The sequence below is a fragment of the Denticeps clupeoides genome, chromosome 10 (genome assembly GCF_900700375.1).
Source record: "Denticeps clupeoides chromosome 10, fDenClu1.1, whole genome shotgun sequence".
Lineage (NCBI taxonomy): Eukaryota > Metazoa > Chordata > Actinopteri > Clupeiformes > Denticipitidae > Denticeps > Denticeps clupeoides.
The window spans coordinates 1,740,259-1,755,538 of NC_041716.1; the positions used below are offsets into that span (position 1 = coordinate 1,740,259).

A 15,280-nucleotide genomic window follows, 5' to 3' on the forward strand; every position below is an offset into this window, starting at 1 on the left:
GAATACATATCTGCGCCGGGTTCCAAACTCCGACCAGGTCAAACGAACGGCAGCAGACGAACGCGTTCTCACTGAGTTTTGTAGCTGCATTTGATTGCCGTTCATTTGACACCATTTAAATGTTCCTCGCTGTTTAACGTACATCTGTTTGCTGCTCACTCCTACCTGGAGCTGTGCTCTATGTCCTAACACACAGAAGACACCATCACATGCGCCGATGAACAGTCCGAGGGACAATGCCAGTCCCTCACAGATTCATTTGAAAACGTGATGTGACGTAATGTAGAAAAACTGACGGGATGCATTGCAATGCATCGATAATCAGTTAAGTTATAAACATAATCGTGAAACCAGTGAAGATTCACACCCGTGTGTGTGTGTGTGTGTGTGTGTGTGTGTGTGTGTGTAAAACGCTCCACCTGGCTGTTTCTGTCTGGGTTTGGGCAGGTTGGTCACACAAGTGTGGGGACACATCAGGATGTTGCAGGGGTGCAGGGAGCCTTCCAGAAAGTGCTGTTTGGTCTCAGAGACGTGGATACCACCAAGGGGGGTCTTGGGTAAAGTGTTGGCGGGCACCAGTGCCAGGCAGAACAGACCCACCTGGTGGATACCGTCAATGGCCTGTGAAAAAAGGAGAAAACGTTAGCAACGTAAACTAGGAAATTTATAATGTTTTCCATTTTTTATTGTAGGAATTCATATCTCCCGATATGATATGTGGGTCACCATACAATATAACCCAAAATCACATACAGTATGTCTTGTAAAAATGGACATCACGGGACCATGCTTTTGTCTTGCATAACTGCTGTCTGCAGGGGGAGGTGTGACATTCCTGTGTCGATGATTGTGCGTGAAGATTCGGCACCTGTTTTACATGCCTTTTGTCTGACGGCAACGTGTGAAGTGTCAGCCGTCAGGACCGCCCACCCTCTTTGTCTTCCCCAAATGGGAGGCACCGGGGGCGTGACATCAGAAACAACAGGTTCTGATTGGTCAGTGACAACTTCTTGTAGGCCAGGGGTATAAAGGTCTGCTCACATGTGGAAAGGGGACTGAGCTTCCTTGCTCAGGGGATTTCCATCGGAAGCCGGAAGGCTTCTGAGTCTTTCTCTCCCTCTTTACTCTTTCACCTCATTTTTATTTTCTCTGTAACCTTGGAACCTTTTTTACATTCAATATTCACATGTAACTACAATAATTATTTACCGGTGTTAATAAATTAGAAACTGTTCATTTTTAACCTCTATTGTGCCATGCTTCTTTCTGCCAGGTAACATCAAGTTGGAGTGGTTGAATACAGTGCTTTTGTGTGGAGGGAGAAAGAGTTTTTCTACACTGTGGTTTCTCTCACACCACATGGTCTTTTTTTACAGTCTCAATGGGCTTATACCATTATATCATGATACATTGTGATACTGTACATATTGCAACGTTCTGCAGTTCACTGAAAATGTCAAATCGGAGCTGATTTACCCGAGGCCGCGTACGATCTGGTTGGGTCACGTGACATTAATAATTCAGCCACAGCAGCATAACTCAGAATTGAATTTGAACTGTATTTGAACTAGTGGACACCAAAAAAGTTTTGAGGTCAGAGGGTCACGTGTCATACCTGCAGAACCCGACTCATCCACTGGAAACTGTCCTCCTCGCTGGCGTCGGGCCGCTGCTCAGCTACAATCACAATCCTCTCGTCGTAGAAGACCGTGACAGAAAACACCACGATCCTGCCACAGATAATAAAAGAATTAACCATACCAGGCACCACGACTTTTTTTTTTTATATATATATATATATTATTTCTGGTCTAGCCTCACCTCCCACGATAAACCGTTTTGACCGGTTCCACTGCCAGGGCGGTGGCCACCAGGTCATCTGCATTGTGCCGCCGGCCGCTGACCATCATTAGACCCTCGATCCTCCCCACCACAAACACCAGACTGCCCTGCGAACCGAGGGGAGCTTCACTCACATGTACACACCGGTATCGACCCTGCTCAGACCCGCATACCTCTTCCGTGAACTCAATACCGTACTGATAACCACTGTTTCCTAGCACCAGATGCTAATGCTAGCTCGGCTCTGGAGCTTTCGCAAAGTATCCTGGGGGACTTCAATCATGCGAATCTGAAAACAGTCCTCCCCAAATTTCATCAACATTAAAATATGCAACCAGGGGAGAAGAAACACTGGACAAGGTGCCCACAAACATCAGGCAGGCCTACAGGGCCAAAGCCCCTAGCCCAACCTGCTCAGACAGATCACACGTCCTAAAATATCACGATATATTGCAGTATCGATATTTTCTAACACCCCTAGTTGTGAGGTCAGAGGGTCACGTGTCGTACCTGCAGAAGCAGACACGTGTGTCAGCCTAGTGGGTAACACACTCGCCTATGAACCAGAAGGCCCCGGTTCAAACCACATTTACTACCATCGTGTCCCTGAGCAAAACACTTAACCCTGAGTGTCTCCGGGGGGGGACTGTCCCTGTAACTACTGACTGTAAGTCACTCTGGATAAGGGCGTCTGGTAAATACTGTAAATGTAAATGTACTTCTGATCCTTTAGAAAACAAGCTGGCCCCACCACATGGCCTGGGAGGTTTCTGGTCACCAGGACCGGGAGAACCACACTACGGCAATCCTGGACCACATCAGGCACAGACAATGTCACCAGGGTCAGACAAATTAGGACTTATCCCTAGGAAGCCCTGGATGACGAGGGAAGGAATACTGCTCTCAGGTTTCTGAAGAGAGGCATCTGAGAGGACCCCCTGAGAGCAACAGCACCAGGCAGATGTGGCAGGGTGTCCAGCACATCACCAGATACAAATCCTGCACCTCCTCAGCTTCACTAACGGAGGAGTTCTTCATCTTCTCCTATCCAACAGCAGCCACACTATCTCGGCGGAGGAGTGTGAGGTAAGGCGGGAGCTGAGGAAGGTGAACCCGAGGAAGGCTGAGATCAACTGGCTGGGATTTTCACAGGCCACTGTCCCATCTTGCCTAAAGTCCTCCACCATTGTTCCACTGCCAAAACAAGCCAGCACGAACAGTCTGAATGGCTACAGAGCAGCGCCCTGACCCAGCAGCAGGGGAGCTACGCTGAACATTTACCCTTATCCAGAGAAACTTACTATCAGTAGTTACAGGGACAGTCCCCCCCCTGGAGCAACTTCGGGTTAAGTGTCTTGCTCAGGGACACAATGGTAGTCCCACAAGTGGGATTTGAACCTGGGTCTTCTGGTCCACAGGCGTGCGTGTTCCCCACTAGGCCACTACCACCCTTTTTGGACTTCAGCTCAGTGTTGAATACCATCGTCCCACAACGACTGGTGTCCAAACTGGCAGCTCTATCACTCACCTGCAGCTGGATACTGGACTAGCAGTTCTTTCACACAACAGACTAAAACATTTGTAATTATAGTTGTAATTTGTGTATATATATTATGTTTACTACTATTTTACAGGTGCTGGTCATATAATTAAAATATCTTCAAAAAGTTTATTTATTTTACTAATTCCATTCAAGAAGAGAAGTGTCCGCTGCATTTCTTACCGGACCCACGAACCCCAGCAGGCCGGTGCGGGTGAAGGGGATCTCTCCTATCGGAGCACCGCTGGAGTTCACTGGTATCACCTGCCGGGACAGACGAAGCAGCGGGGTGAATATTTGCTCCCTTTGATAATGACGTTGACCGCTGCATCCACCAGAGGGCAGCACAGAGCACAATCTTTAGTTGCGGACTGGATACCTCAAACGTGTTCTTGGTGACGCCAGGCAGGCCATAGTACATGGTCCCACCCGCCCGCGAGTTCAACACGATCTCTCCGATCTCGTCGGTTTTACACAGCATGGGCGGTCCGTCCGGCTTCACTATACACATCAGCGCTGAAAACCCACAGATACAACATATACAGGACGTCAAGCGCCGGACGTCTCCCGAAACACCACCAGCAGGAAAGAAAGAAAGACGTTTCCACCTCCGGGCATGACGTGGCCGACGTCCTGCACTGTGAGGGCGGAGTTCTTATCCTCCGTGTTCACCCGGATCACACCATGACTCAGACCGGCCATCGACAGGATGGCCCTCGCGGGCAGAGGCGCGCCGCGCACCCCCGGCCTGCAGGGGCACAGAAGAAGAAAAGTCCTGCATCCGGTGCTGTGCCGGTCGCGAGCGGGGTCGTGTCTGGGCAACTCACCGGCGAATGGCCACAGTCAAGGCCTCGGGCGAAGAGGCGCAGGGGCAGATCACCTCCGGCTTGAGTCCGTGAGACTGGAACACGTTCAGGAAAGCGTCACATGATGAAACAGACCCTAAAAAAAAAAAAAAAAAGAACACACTGAAATGAAGACACAATCCATTCATTCAATCATGCAACCATTATTTATTACACTATACAGTGTATTTCAGGTATTAAGAGTCAAATGAATAAAAAAAAACATTGCGTCAGACAGACAGATAGAATATTTTGTTGGACTCACAGGGGTTTGCACCATCCCCCACTATCAGCATACGGAGGGATGACAAGTTGGTATCTTTCTGGTCTCTGTGGGCCATCATGGCCCAGTGCAGGTCCCGGCACTTCACCAGGGCAACGCGAGCTGCACGTGCACACACACAAACACACACACAGACACACACGCAGGCAGAGATGCTGTTAGTTATACAGTCAGACAAATCTACACAGCTACATATACAAATAAATATTAAAAAAGTGCAGTGAGAACCCGAAGCTCGGGTCAGGTGTGTACGCACCTTTATGAATATGAACTCTCTGCACCCAGGACAGGGGACAGGCCTTCATGACCGCGTAGGGCACGCTGATGGTGTGGATCCTGTTCATTACGCTCTGAAATCAAGGTGTGTCGTAATCTTATTATTTTCTTTGGTTCAGACAAGGAACAAAGGGACTCTTCAGCCCATCAAACAAGGCTGCACAGTTACTGTTTCACACACCGTCAGTACGCCGTGCCACAGGCCCATGTCTTTTTTGAAGTCCAGAACATTCACCAGTGTTTCCCCTGTAAAAAACACACACACACACACAGATGTAGACATTCATAAACTAGATAGTCGGACCACAGCGTTTCCATTTATTATACGCCTTTATCCAGAGCACCTTACAATAAGCATTTACAGGGACAGCGCCCCTGGAGACACTCCGGGTTAAGTGTCTTGATAGTAAGTGGGGTTCGAACCTGGGTCTTATGGCTACTACCACCCTACTACCACCACCACCGTCATTCCCTCTCTCAGACCAGCCTGCTTGAGTTTATCTGGAAGTCCAGTCCTTCCAAAGAGCACCAGGATTTCTACGAGCGTGCAAGATAAATAAAGTGCGCTGAATAATTCAGTGGTTCTTGGCTGAGCTCGGTGTGTGTATGTGCCTGACTACAGTGTACATGTCACTTCCTGCCCAGCAGCTTCTCTTGTTCTCACACACACACAATCTGTGTTGACACACACGCCGTGCGCCCCTGTATTCTCTCCATCTGCTTATTTGGCAATAACCAGCATGGCCGAGTTGAAGAGATGGTGTCGCGGCGTGTCGTCGTAGCGGACGCCTGGGTTGCTCCTCCCCCAGCTCTGCAGCTCCGGAAGAGCGGCGCCAGGAGTAACGCGGAGAACGAACCTGCACTGCTCTGAGACATCTAGGCTGCTGTAGGAAGCACCATGTTCCTATACAGCGCGTTGCCATGGTAACTGACCAGGTTCACGCGTTGCGGCGGAGGCCACCGGCTTTTTAACTCACCCTCACAGTAGTTACAAGCCTGAGTCAGGGCCTGACAATGGGTCAGCATGGAGATCTTCGACACGGCCACGCCCATTACGGTCCCCTCTTTACTGGCTTTATACTGCAGAGAGGCAAAATAGAGCAGCGAAGGTAACACAGACGCACACACACACACACACCGCCGTATCAGAAATGAAGCCACGCCCACTTCTCAGATCACCTCTATGTAGGCCGTGTCCGTGTTGGCAGTAGGTATGTGTGGCTGCCAGTCCTTGGAGGGCTTGGTCAGGTACTTGGTGTCAGTCACCACCCATTTAAGGCGTGGCCAACCTGCGAGGGGTCAAGAATCAACAAAACGCATTCTCCTCATATGCTTCTCTAGTGGCAGCTGACCTTTTGCCATGGGAGCTGACCTTTGAACTGTAGAATCTCTCCATTAGGGGTCTTGGGCAGCCCTTTCAGACAAACCTCACTGGTAAGGGCCAGCCCCACCCCGCAGCTGCCCAATAAGAAGCCAATCTGTTGACTTCCTGCATCCTGAACAAAAATAGTCAAAACCTCAAGTAAATATTTTTTGTGTGTAGAATTCTGAGTTTAAAATATGAATTATCTATTTTGGAATAAGATTGGACGCTTTATTTCAGTGAGCTGGTTTGTCAGTAAATGCAACTGATATATTTATGTTTGCTATAGAAAGAACAAAAAGCACAGTTGGTTAATTAGGATATGTTGAACATTTTCAGAGTTTTGTATAATTTGATTTTGGCATTATTTTCCCTTCTTTATTGTAATGTTTGAGTTGGACCATGCAAATTCAGAATTTGGTACTTTTGTGGCCAACTGTGCTTATGTTTAAAAAGGTTTTATGGGGTGGTCTGAACTTAGTTTGTAAATTATACTGCCTGAAAGTTGAACAAATACAACTAGTGCTGTACTGGATTTATGACTAGTCCTGTTTTTACATCAAGTAATTGAAAGTAACTAAGAAACTTTTACTCAAAGTAAATTTTAAATTAAGTAAATTTTTACTTTTACTCAAGTAGATTTTTAGATGGGTACTTTTACATGAGTAAAATTTACTCTAATTTACCTAATTACATTTTTTCAGTACCTTTTTCACCTCTGATACACACACACACACACAGTCAGACAGTATAAAGAAAAACTCACATTATTTATTATTTCGCCAACCTTACGGGTCAGAGGCACCTCAATGGGAACAGGGATGACCTCAGCAAGCAGACAGCCATAGAAGGCAACCCAGAACATGCCTGGGTCGTTATTAGGGTAGACCAGTGCAACCTACAAACACCCACACGCAAATACACACAAAATAAGAATAAGTGGACACAGTTGGGAAAAATATATAATGAAGACATAAGCATAGGAGGTACATGAAAATTGAATTCAGAATACTTTAGAATACAAATAAAATGTATTCCATTACTTCCTATCCGTGCATTGAGTAAATAAACCGCTTGTTTGACCCAAGCAGGGTCTCTTACCCGATCTCCAGGCTTGAGTATCGGGTCGTTTTTGGTGCCCAGTTTGTTAAGTAGGGTGTAGGCCAGCTTCAGGCTGCGACTCCACAGTTTACCTGCACAGGACAGGTAGCCATGAGACTCTTACTGACAGCTAGACCCATAACGACGGACAGGACGTCTGCAACCTGCTCACCGTAAGTGAGGGTGTAGAGAGGTTTGCCTGTGTGGTCGAGGGTGGTGAGGGCAGGGCTCTTGGCCTGAGTGGCTCCCCAACGCGCCAGCGCCGCCTGCAGAGCTGGAGGCCAGTTGCTGACCACGCCCAGTGGCTCCCCCTTCACTGGAATAATCTGCCGGCCCTCCGGTCGAGGAGTGTTGGGGTCCGGCTGCGGGACTGTCAAAAGAAAAATGTTTTATTTTTAAATTACATTGGTCTTTATTAGGTTAGGCGCCTGTCATGGTGCTCACCGAGGGTGATGGTTAAAGGCAGGGGACACAATTCGTTGTGTCACCGTGCGCTGTGCTGCAGTGTTTCACAATGACAAGCAGGGTTAACGACTCACCCTCAACAATCTCCTCCGAGTCGTCCAGGAAGAATTCGCTGAGCGGTGGCCGCTTGGGCCTCTTCAGGGTGTTCAGCAGCTGCTGGATCTTAGTGGAGACCCTGCTATGGACTGGAACCCCTGGACGAATGGAAAGTAATCAGTACCTGCCCTGACACACTCACAGCTAATCTATTCTGAATTCTACAGGGCGGTTCGCTCCTGGTCGGTAAAACCTCCTCTCCAAAAGGAAGCAATTTTTTTACATCCTCCCAAACCCAGAAAATTCTCTATCAGAACAAAAATCACTAATCCAGAGCAGAGAGACAACTGGGGCCCGTCCACATGAAAACGCCTTTCTCTAAAGTAGGTTCTGGTTTCTAAAAAAACGGGAGCTGTTTTAACCCCCCTCCACGCCTGTAGGTGGCGCTGTTTGGCCTCTAGTTCTCCTCCGCGGTGAGTTAAACACGTCATTGTTCTCTCTTTTCAATAGAAATGTGCAGCGTAGAGAGGATCTCTTGTAGTTGCTTTACGAGGTTCTGCAGCCACTGTGTTATAGGTTTTGGGCTTATAGGTCAGGCTGGAAGTCAGCATTTTCAGGAAAAAAAAAAAAAGCCGCTTTGCTGTCCAGACAGATTCACGGAAAAGAGAAATTCACTCTGGATCCGGTTTTAGAGAATTACCATTCTGGGTCCCCTGAAATGCCATTTGGGTGTGGACGCAACTGAAAATTTTTAAGAGAAAAACGCTTGTGTGAACGGGGGAGAGCGAGACGCCCAGGAATTCAATAAAAGTACAGGATCCACACAAGGGGGTTCAACTAATGATGCGGTTAGTGCACTAATGATGCAGGAAAGGGGAAACGTCACTAGAAACAGGAGACAGGATTGAACTAGGAGGAAGAGGAGCAGGCGCTGATTGGCAGGGTGCCCCCTGCTGGCCACAGGGTGTCATATTACCTTGACCTCTTCCTACAGCCCAGGAAATGAAAGCCATAAGTATGACGGCGCAAGCAAAAACAGAGAGAGACTGTTAGCAGCATTCACAAGCAGAATACTGTATGCACGACTGGCAGCCACAACGCAAAATCCCAAGCCATGAATAAAAAGCTTTGATTATTACACATTATGCAACTAAAAAAATGTGCGTTTTTCTGTGTGTGTGTGTGTGTGTGTGTGTGTGTGTGTGTATGAAGAAGAATATTTAACACGCGCACACACACTGCACAGTGATGAATCAGCTGGAACAGTGGAGAGATCGGGGCACAGCATGAGCGTTAGGTACAGTTTGTCAGGAGTATGGCTAAATGAAGAAAAGAATCGAATCGCAATTTACTTGACAAATATTGTGATTGCGATACGGTTTGCAATTATTCACTATATTGTGTATAAAAAATAAAAAAAAACATAGCAAAACAGTAGAAATCGAAATATGAACTGTGCTGTAACTAGCATACCACGATTTGAGAGCGTCCTTGTGTGCGTTTAAGTGGGCGTGGCCTTAACATGGGGCACATCTGATTGGTGAGAATGACTGCATCAACACAGCGTAACGTGATTGGACTCGGGCGTGACACGTTTACCCCGTTTACTGTACTTCACGCCCCCTCGGACGGACAGAGTCGTCTGCCCACGCTCTGCATTCGCTTGACCCCCTCGGACAGACAGTGCACCGCCTGTCCACGCTCTGCCCATTCGTTCGGCCCAGTTCTCTCCACCGTGGTGTCACCGCAGCTGCCCTCCCCAACGCCCCGAGGGTCACAAACGCTCCGGTCTCTTGTTCTCTGACTATCTATAGCCAACTGACTATCATCCCCGCAGCAGCCCTGACATTAACCAGTGAAACAGAGTCCAGGGTTGCAGAATCATAGTTATTGCAATTAAAATATTGGGTTTATTAAAATTGAGCTTTTGGTTCTATTTCAATAAATCATTCCACCTTCGTCGTGAGCTTAAAATATTAGCCTAAAAAATATCACAGTAAAACTGAAAAGTGCTTTTGAACATTTTGGGGAAAAAAAAAACTAAACTAAAAATAAAGAAAAAAAAAGCTGAAATATAGATACTGTTTACATTACAATTTCTAAAATTGTTAAGAAACTATTTTTTACATTTACGGCATTTACCAGACGCCCTTATCCAGAGCGACTTACAACCAGTAGTTACAGGGACAGTCCCCCCCTGGAGACACTCGAGGTTAAGTGTCTTGCTCGGGGACACGATGGTAATAAGTGGGATTTGAACCTGGGTCTTCTGGTTGATAGGAGTGTTACCCACTAGGCTACTACCACCCTATTTTTTTATTACTAAAACCTTGATTCTAGGACAATAATTCTGATAATTCTATAGAAAGGATGAAACAATACTTTGTCTACGTTAATCTACACGGTGCAAGTAATAAATACCAGCATCCCTGTTTTAATGCTGAGTACAGCGCGGACGTAGGGAGTACTGGGAGACCGGAGCGATGCGGCAGCGCATCCCCCCTCCTGCTCGCGTTCCGTATGTTGCCGGGTTGACGTCTTGGAGGCGGTGGGGGGTGTCCTTACCGTCCGCCGTGTCCAGCATGCTGGAGCGGCTCTGCTCGCGGCTCATGCCCCGCACGATGGGGGGCATGTCCACGCGAGAGCCCCGGTCCTGAGACGTGGACGAGGTGACATCTGGGGGCACGCTGCTGCTCTCGGCTGTCAACCACACGGCATAACGTTTGCACCGCGCATGTCCATTTTATCGTAAGCGCTTACTAAAAAATGGCCGATTGTGAGGGGGAACACTTGGGTGAACGAGGGCTGTGCACATTACCGATGCGCGTGTGCGCGAGCACGTCGGCCAGAAGGCTGAGCTGCGGCTGCTGCGCCGGGCCCTGGCTCTTCTGCTCTCCGTGGGAGAGGGTGGAGGAGGCCGAGGAGGACGTGGAGGAGCTCTGGAGAGAGCGGTTGATCCAGTAGTCCGGGCTCTGGAGGCTCTGGGCCAGGGCCGCGCTCAGGGCCGCCTGTCTGCGCAGCGAGCCTTCGTCTTCCGACGCCGACGAGGTGTCTGGTGACGCAGGAGATATGAACAGGCGCGAGCTTTAGAGGAGGAGGGGGACGGAACCCGCGCGGGGGACATGGTTCTACAGCAGGACCCACCTGGAGGCGTGCAGTTGTCCACGGGGGACTGGACGAACGCCGAGCGGCGCTTGGTGGGCATGGGCAGTGCCATCTTCTCTTCCTTGTGCTTGGCCAGGGCAGCCTGGACAGCCTCTGTGTGAATGTCTGCATGAGGCGGAGAGAAGATAAGAAATAAAAAGTTTCATCAAAGGTTTCACGGCCTAGCGGTTAAGGAAGCGGCCCCATAATTAGAAGGTTGCCGGTTCGAATCCCGATCCGCCAAGGTGCCACTGAGCAAAGCACCGTCCCCACACACTGCTCCCCGGGCGCCTGTCATGGCTGCCCACTGCTCACTCAGGGTGATGGTTAAATACAGAGGACATGTTTCGTTGTGTCACTGTGTGCTGTGCTGCTGTGTATCACAATGACAATCACTTCACTTTCGTCGTCTTCTTAATAATCAGGACCGACCAGTTATCCGAAATGTCACGTCTGTCTGTCTGTCTGTGTGTCTCTCACCAGATCTGTAGCGGTCGTCTCTGGCGCCTCCGCTGCGATGTGAGCGATGATGCCGCGTGGACGAAGAGGGCCCTGCATCTGGACTCGGGGCGGGGTCTGAACTTGGTCCTGGGGTTTGCTGGACAGAAGGATCCACATCTGGGGAAAAAAAAAAAACCAAACAAAACACATGCACACAGTTCAGGTTCTCTCCTTCAATAAAATCCATTCAAATACAATTATCAATGTTATCAGCTATTGATGCGTCGGATCAATTTTTCTACACTACTTCACATCATGTTCTGAAATACGCCGTTGACACGGACATCTGAACCGGACGTTTTTCTGCCGTTAGTGGTGTCATGTGAGTGCAGACTGAACATGACATTTCAATTTCTGCCAAAATCCCAACAGATGTTGAACCGCGACAAGCGAACACAAGCAAAACGGCAATCGAACGCAGCCGCAAAGAGCAGCAAAAACGCGTATGGCGTTCAGAGGGCTCCCATTTCAAACGTCCGTGTTACGTTCTGCAACTCCACGTCTGGATCACGAAGCATCGATTATGAGATTCAACCACACACAACATTCATAATACCGAACACAAACCCACAGACTCACACGGTTAAATTATTACTGATCACAGTCACAGAAACGAGTGGGGACATTGGTGGCCCTAGCGGTTAAGGAAGCGGCCCCGTAATCAGCGGTTCGAATCCCGATCCGCCAAGGTGCCACTGAGGTGCCACCGAGCAAAGCACCGTCCCCACACACTGCTCCCCGGGCGCCTGTCATGGCCGCCCACTGCTCACTCAGGGTGACGGGTTAAATGCAGAGGACAAATTTCACTGTGTGCCCCGTGTGCTGTGCTGCTGTGTATCACATGTGATAATCACTTCACTTTCAATAAACATTTAACGATCAAAAGGCAGAGTGAGAGACATATGGGCGCAGAAAGACAGATAGAGACCGAGCAGCTTCAGCAGGTGGTGAACTTTCATGTTCAAAGTGGTAAAATGGCAGCTTTGAAGCCACCGTGGCGTCTGACATCGCAGCATCTCCTGAGGCGACGCCGGAGGTCACCAGCGAGACACGTGAAGGTGAGCGTGGCGACGCATCTCATCAATAACGTCCCAAACAGGACCTGAGCTCAACAATGACACCAGGGGTCAAAGGTGAAAACTGGACTCTGTTACTGTGAGGGCCAAGCTCCTGCGAGTCGCTTTCGTTTCCTCTTCCGTTGACTTCTGGCAGGCGACCCATGCGGCTGACGCTGCAGCTGCACCGCCCCCGAGCATCACAGGACCAGAAACTCAACATCACGAGGAAGAGGAACGTAGCCGCAACAACATAAAGGACATTCCGATAAACACGTCACATGATTCCAAGGAATTTGCATATTTCACTTTTCTGAAATTTACCATATAAAAACAGTCCTCTATTCGAATTGAGATTAATAACATGATCGGTGATGTGAAAGATGAAATGGTGTGTGAGATTGATGATGACAGTAAGTGTGTTTCGCTCCAGATGTTTACGAGTTGACAACCGAGCAAGGGGAACAGTGAAATAAGCTTATATTAAAAAATAAATAAATAAATAAATAAATTCACCCCAGTCGCTATTATTAGTGAATGAAAATAGGAACAGACATGCAATGAAAATGTGGGTTGACGTTGTGTTGTGTTGTCATGAAGAAATGTGCTGCAGGTTCAGGAGCTGCGCTTAAACCACGTCTGGACAGGTGGACAGGTCGCCCCTCGGCCACCAGAGGGCAGCAGGCAGTCAAAAAGAATTAAGTAACTACCGAACAGCGGAGGATGTTTTGGTGTGGCAATAAAGTTCATTAAAGGGCGCTCCCTGAAGTCGACTCGACCGCAAGATTGCAGGAAACAGAGAAAGTTCTAATGCATATCAGAACGCTGCGTTTTATATCACCGCCTCACCCCTTTTGAAATTGTTGGTAACGACCCAGGTTCGGTAAACATGTTCAGAAAGGGATCTTACTCTGGATCTGGGGGATGTAAGGGCCCAGCAGCTTGGCTTTCTTCTTCTCATAGCCCTTCTGTGTGATGTCACCTGGGAGGGAAGAGCACAAGAGACGCGGGAATTTAGTATTTGACAATAAATGGAGCAGTGACCGTCTATCACATCCAGCGTGTTTGTCTCTGGGGGCTCCAAACGGCCTTGACCACCGACACCAGAGACCTGGACAAAGTCCACGCTGGAAAATCCCACCAAGGAACACACACTCGTGCATGTACACCCCTCCAAACACTTTTCTGCACGCAGAAATATACAATCTCATGAACTCTGTTCTATCTGGCGCGAACCACTCAGCGGCTGAAAGACAATGGGAGCAGAGGCTGAGTGTATAATCTCCGTCCTTTTCCTTCCCTCTCCGCTCGGCGGGGGCGGAGCACGGCTGATAAGAGAAGGGAGCGATACGGACGGAGCGGCCCCAACCAGGATCACGACTGTAACTATAACTCTCTCTCTCTCTCTTTTTTTTTTTTTTTTTTTTTTTTTTTTTTTTTATATATATATATATATAAAAAAAAAAAAAAAAAAAAAAAAAAAACTAACTTTTCATTACGCATCGCTTCATATGCATGATCTTCCAGCCCCACCCACCAGGCTCAAAACGGCAAGCAAAAAATATACACAGAAAACTTGGCATGGCAATCTTGCAATATTAACATTAGCAAATGTAAACATTTAAAATATTTCTGTATAAGCAGTGAAGTCATTTGCACACCTTCACCCTACTTGTTACATATAAATTGTTTTAAAAAAAACAAACATATCTGTAATATTTGTTTATATTTGCAATATTTGTGTATTTGAAATACTTGAATACATTTACATTTACAGCATTTATCAGACGCCCTTATCCAGAGCGTTGCAATATTTGTAATACTGAGGTCTATAGCAGTCGCACAAGCATTTCACTGCATATCATACAGTGTATGACTGAGTACGTGACAAATAAAAAATTTGAATTTGAACGCAGAAAGGGATAGTTCTTAGTAGACTGTTGCTAATGATTGCGAAATTAAAACCTAAAAAGAATAATATTTATTCACAGAAATGTACCCACAATCAATATGCTATTGAATCTTTAAAAATATTTTTAAAATGATCAGAATATTACTTGAATATCATGAATAAATGTAAATGCATTAGTGATACACTAATTTTATGCTACCCGATGGAGCGTAAACACCAAATTCTGTGTTTTATAACAACGAATGCAGCTGCCATTAGACTTATAGGCAAGATTCAAGCGTTTTAGCAGCACAACACGCAGAAGTGAAGTGAAAAGAATGCATCGAACATAAAAAGAACAAAAATACAACATTCCTAAATGCGTAATGGCCGACGGCCAGGCTCTCTGGAACAGAGGGTGCAATTATTATTCTCCCGTGCGCCTGTGTCACATGCGAGCGGCCCTGACATCGAGCTGTAGGTTAATGCAGCTGGTCCGCACAACGCTCTGTATTTTGGATTTATTTTTGGATTTAGCGGAAGAAAAGCAGCGGCTCTCGGTGGAAAAAAGGGGTGAGAAAGGCCATTTCTGCAGTGGGAGGGAGCGAGAGAGAGAGACACTTCCTCCTTTTCTCGCGCTCGTGTTGGGATGCGAAGGGACGCTCAGCATTCAGCGCCGAGTTCATGCCTGGTTACCCCCGCTGCCTGAGAATGTGGCCTGGAAACGCAGCAGCCTCGCTCTCTCTCACTCTCACACACACACACACACACACACACACACACACAGTTTCCGCCAAGTCGAGCCACTCGAAACCGGAATATGCTTCACAGGCACCAGCAGACGCATCGCACTTAACGCGCCGCTGTCCAAGACAAAAATCCTCCAATGAATGCACACACACAACACCCACAGGGACAGTGGGGCGCATGGACGTGGT

The 15,280-nt window shown here is 47.8% G+C and overlaps 1 protein-coding gene across 8 annotated transcripts in view; it reads right to left on the bottom strand.

Moving 5' to 3' along the window:
• Window positions 1-15,280, bottom strand: part of dip2ba (disco-interacting protein 2 homolog Ba) — a 40,322-nt gene that overhangs the window by 9,386 nt on the left and 15,656 nt on the right. For 2 of the 8 annotated variants that reach the window (XM_028992794.1, XM_028992792.1), the window contains exons 2-23: window positions 13,362-13,433; window positions 11,376-11,513; window positions 10,896-11,021; window positions 10,570-10,803; window positions 10,317-10,451; window positions 7,790-7,909; window positions 7,423-7,620; window positions 7,251-7,342; window positions 6,916-7,047; window positions 6,159-6,282; window positions 5,966-6,075; window positions 5,764-5,866; window positions 4,968-5,032; window positions 4,767-4,860; window positions 4,493-4,612; window positions 4,210-4,324; window positions 3,991-4,130; window positions 3,762-3,898; window positions 3,566-3,646; window positions 1,822-1,949; window positions 1,616-1,730; window positions 420-621 (exon numbers count right to left, since the gene is read on the bottom strand). In XM_028992794.1, coding sequence (XP_028848627.1) covers window positions 420-621; window positions 1,616-1,730; window positions 1,822-1,949; window positions 3,566-3,646; window positions 3,762-3,898; window positions 3,991-4,130; window positions 4,210-4,324; window positions 4,493-4,612; window positions 4,767-4,860; window positions 4,968-5,032; window positions 5,764-5,866; window positions 5,966-6,075; window positions 6,159-6,282; window positions 6,916-7,047; window positions 7,251-7,342; window positions 7,423-7,620; window positions 7,790-7,909; window positions 10,317-10,451; window positions 10,570-10,803; window positions 10,896-11,021; window positions 11,376-11,513; window positions 13,362-13,433 — 2,781 coding nt within the window. Of the gene's footprint in view, window positions 1-419; window positions 622-1,615; window positions 1,731-1,817; window positions 1,950-3,565; window positions 3,647-3,761; window positions 3,899-3,990; window positions 4,131-4,209; window positions 4,325-4,492; window positions 4,613-4,766; window positions 4,861-4,967; window positions 5,033-5,763; window positions 5,867-5,965; window positions 6,076-6,158; window positions 6,283-6,915; window positions 7,048-7,250; window positions 7,343-7,422; window positions 7,621-7,789; window positions 7,910-8,727; window positions 8,740-10,316; window positions 10,452-10,569; window positions 10,804-10,895; window positions 11,022-11,375; window positions 11,514-13,361; window positions 13,746-15,280 lie in introns of those variants that run through there. The other 6 variants (XM_028992793.1, XM_028992791.1, XM_028992788.1 and 3 more) reach the window with 6 other exon arrangements.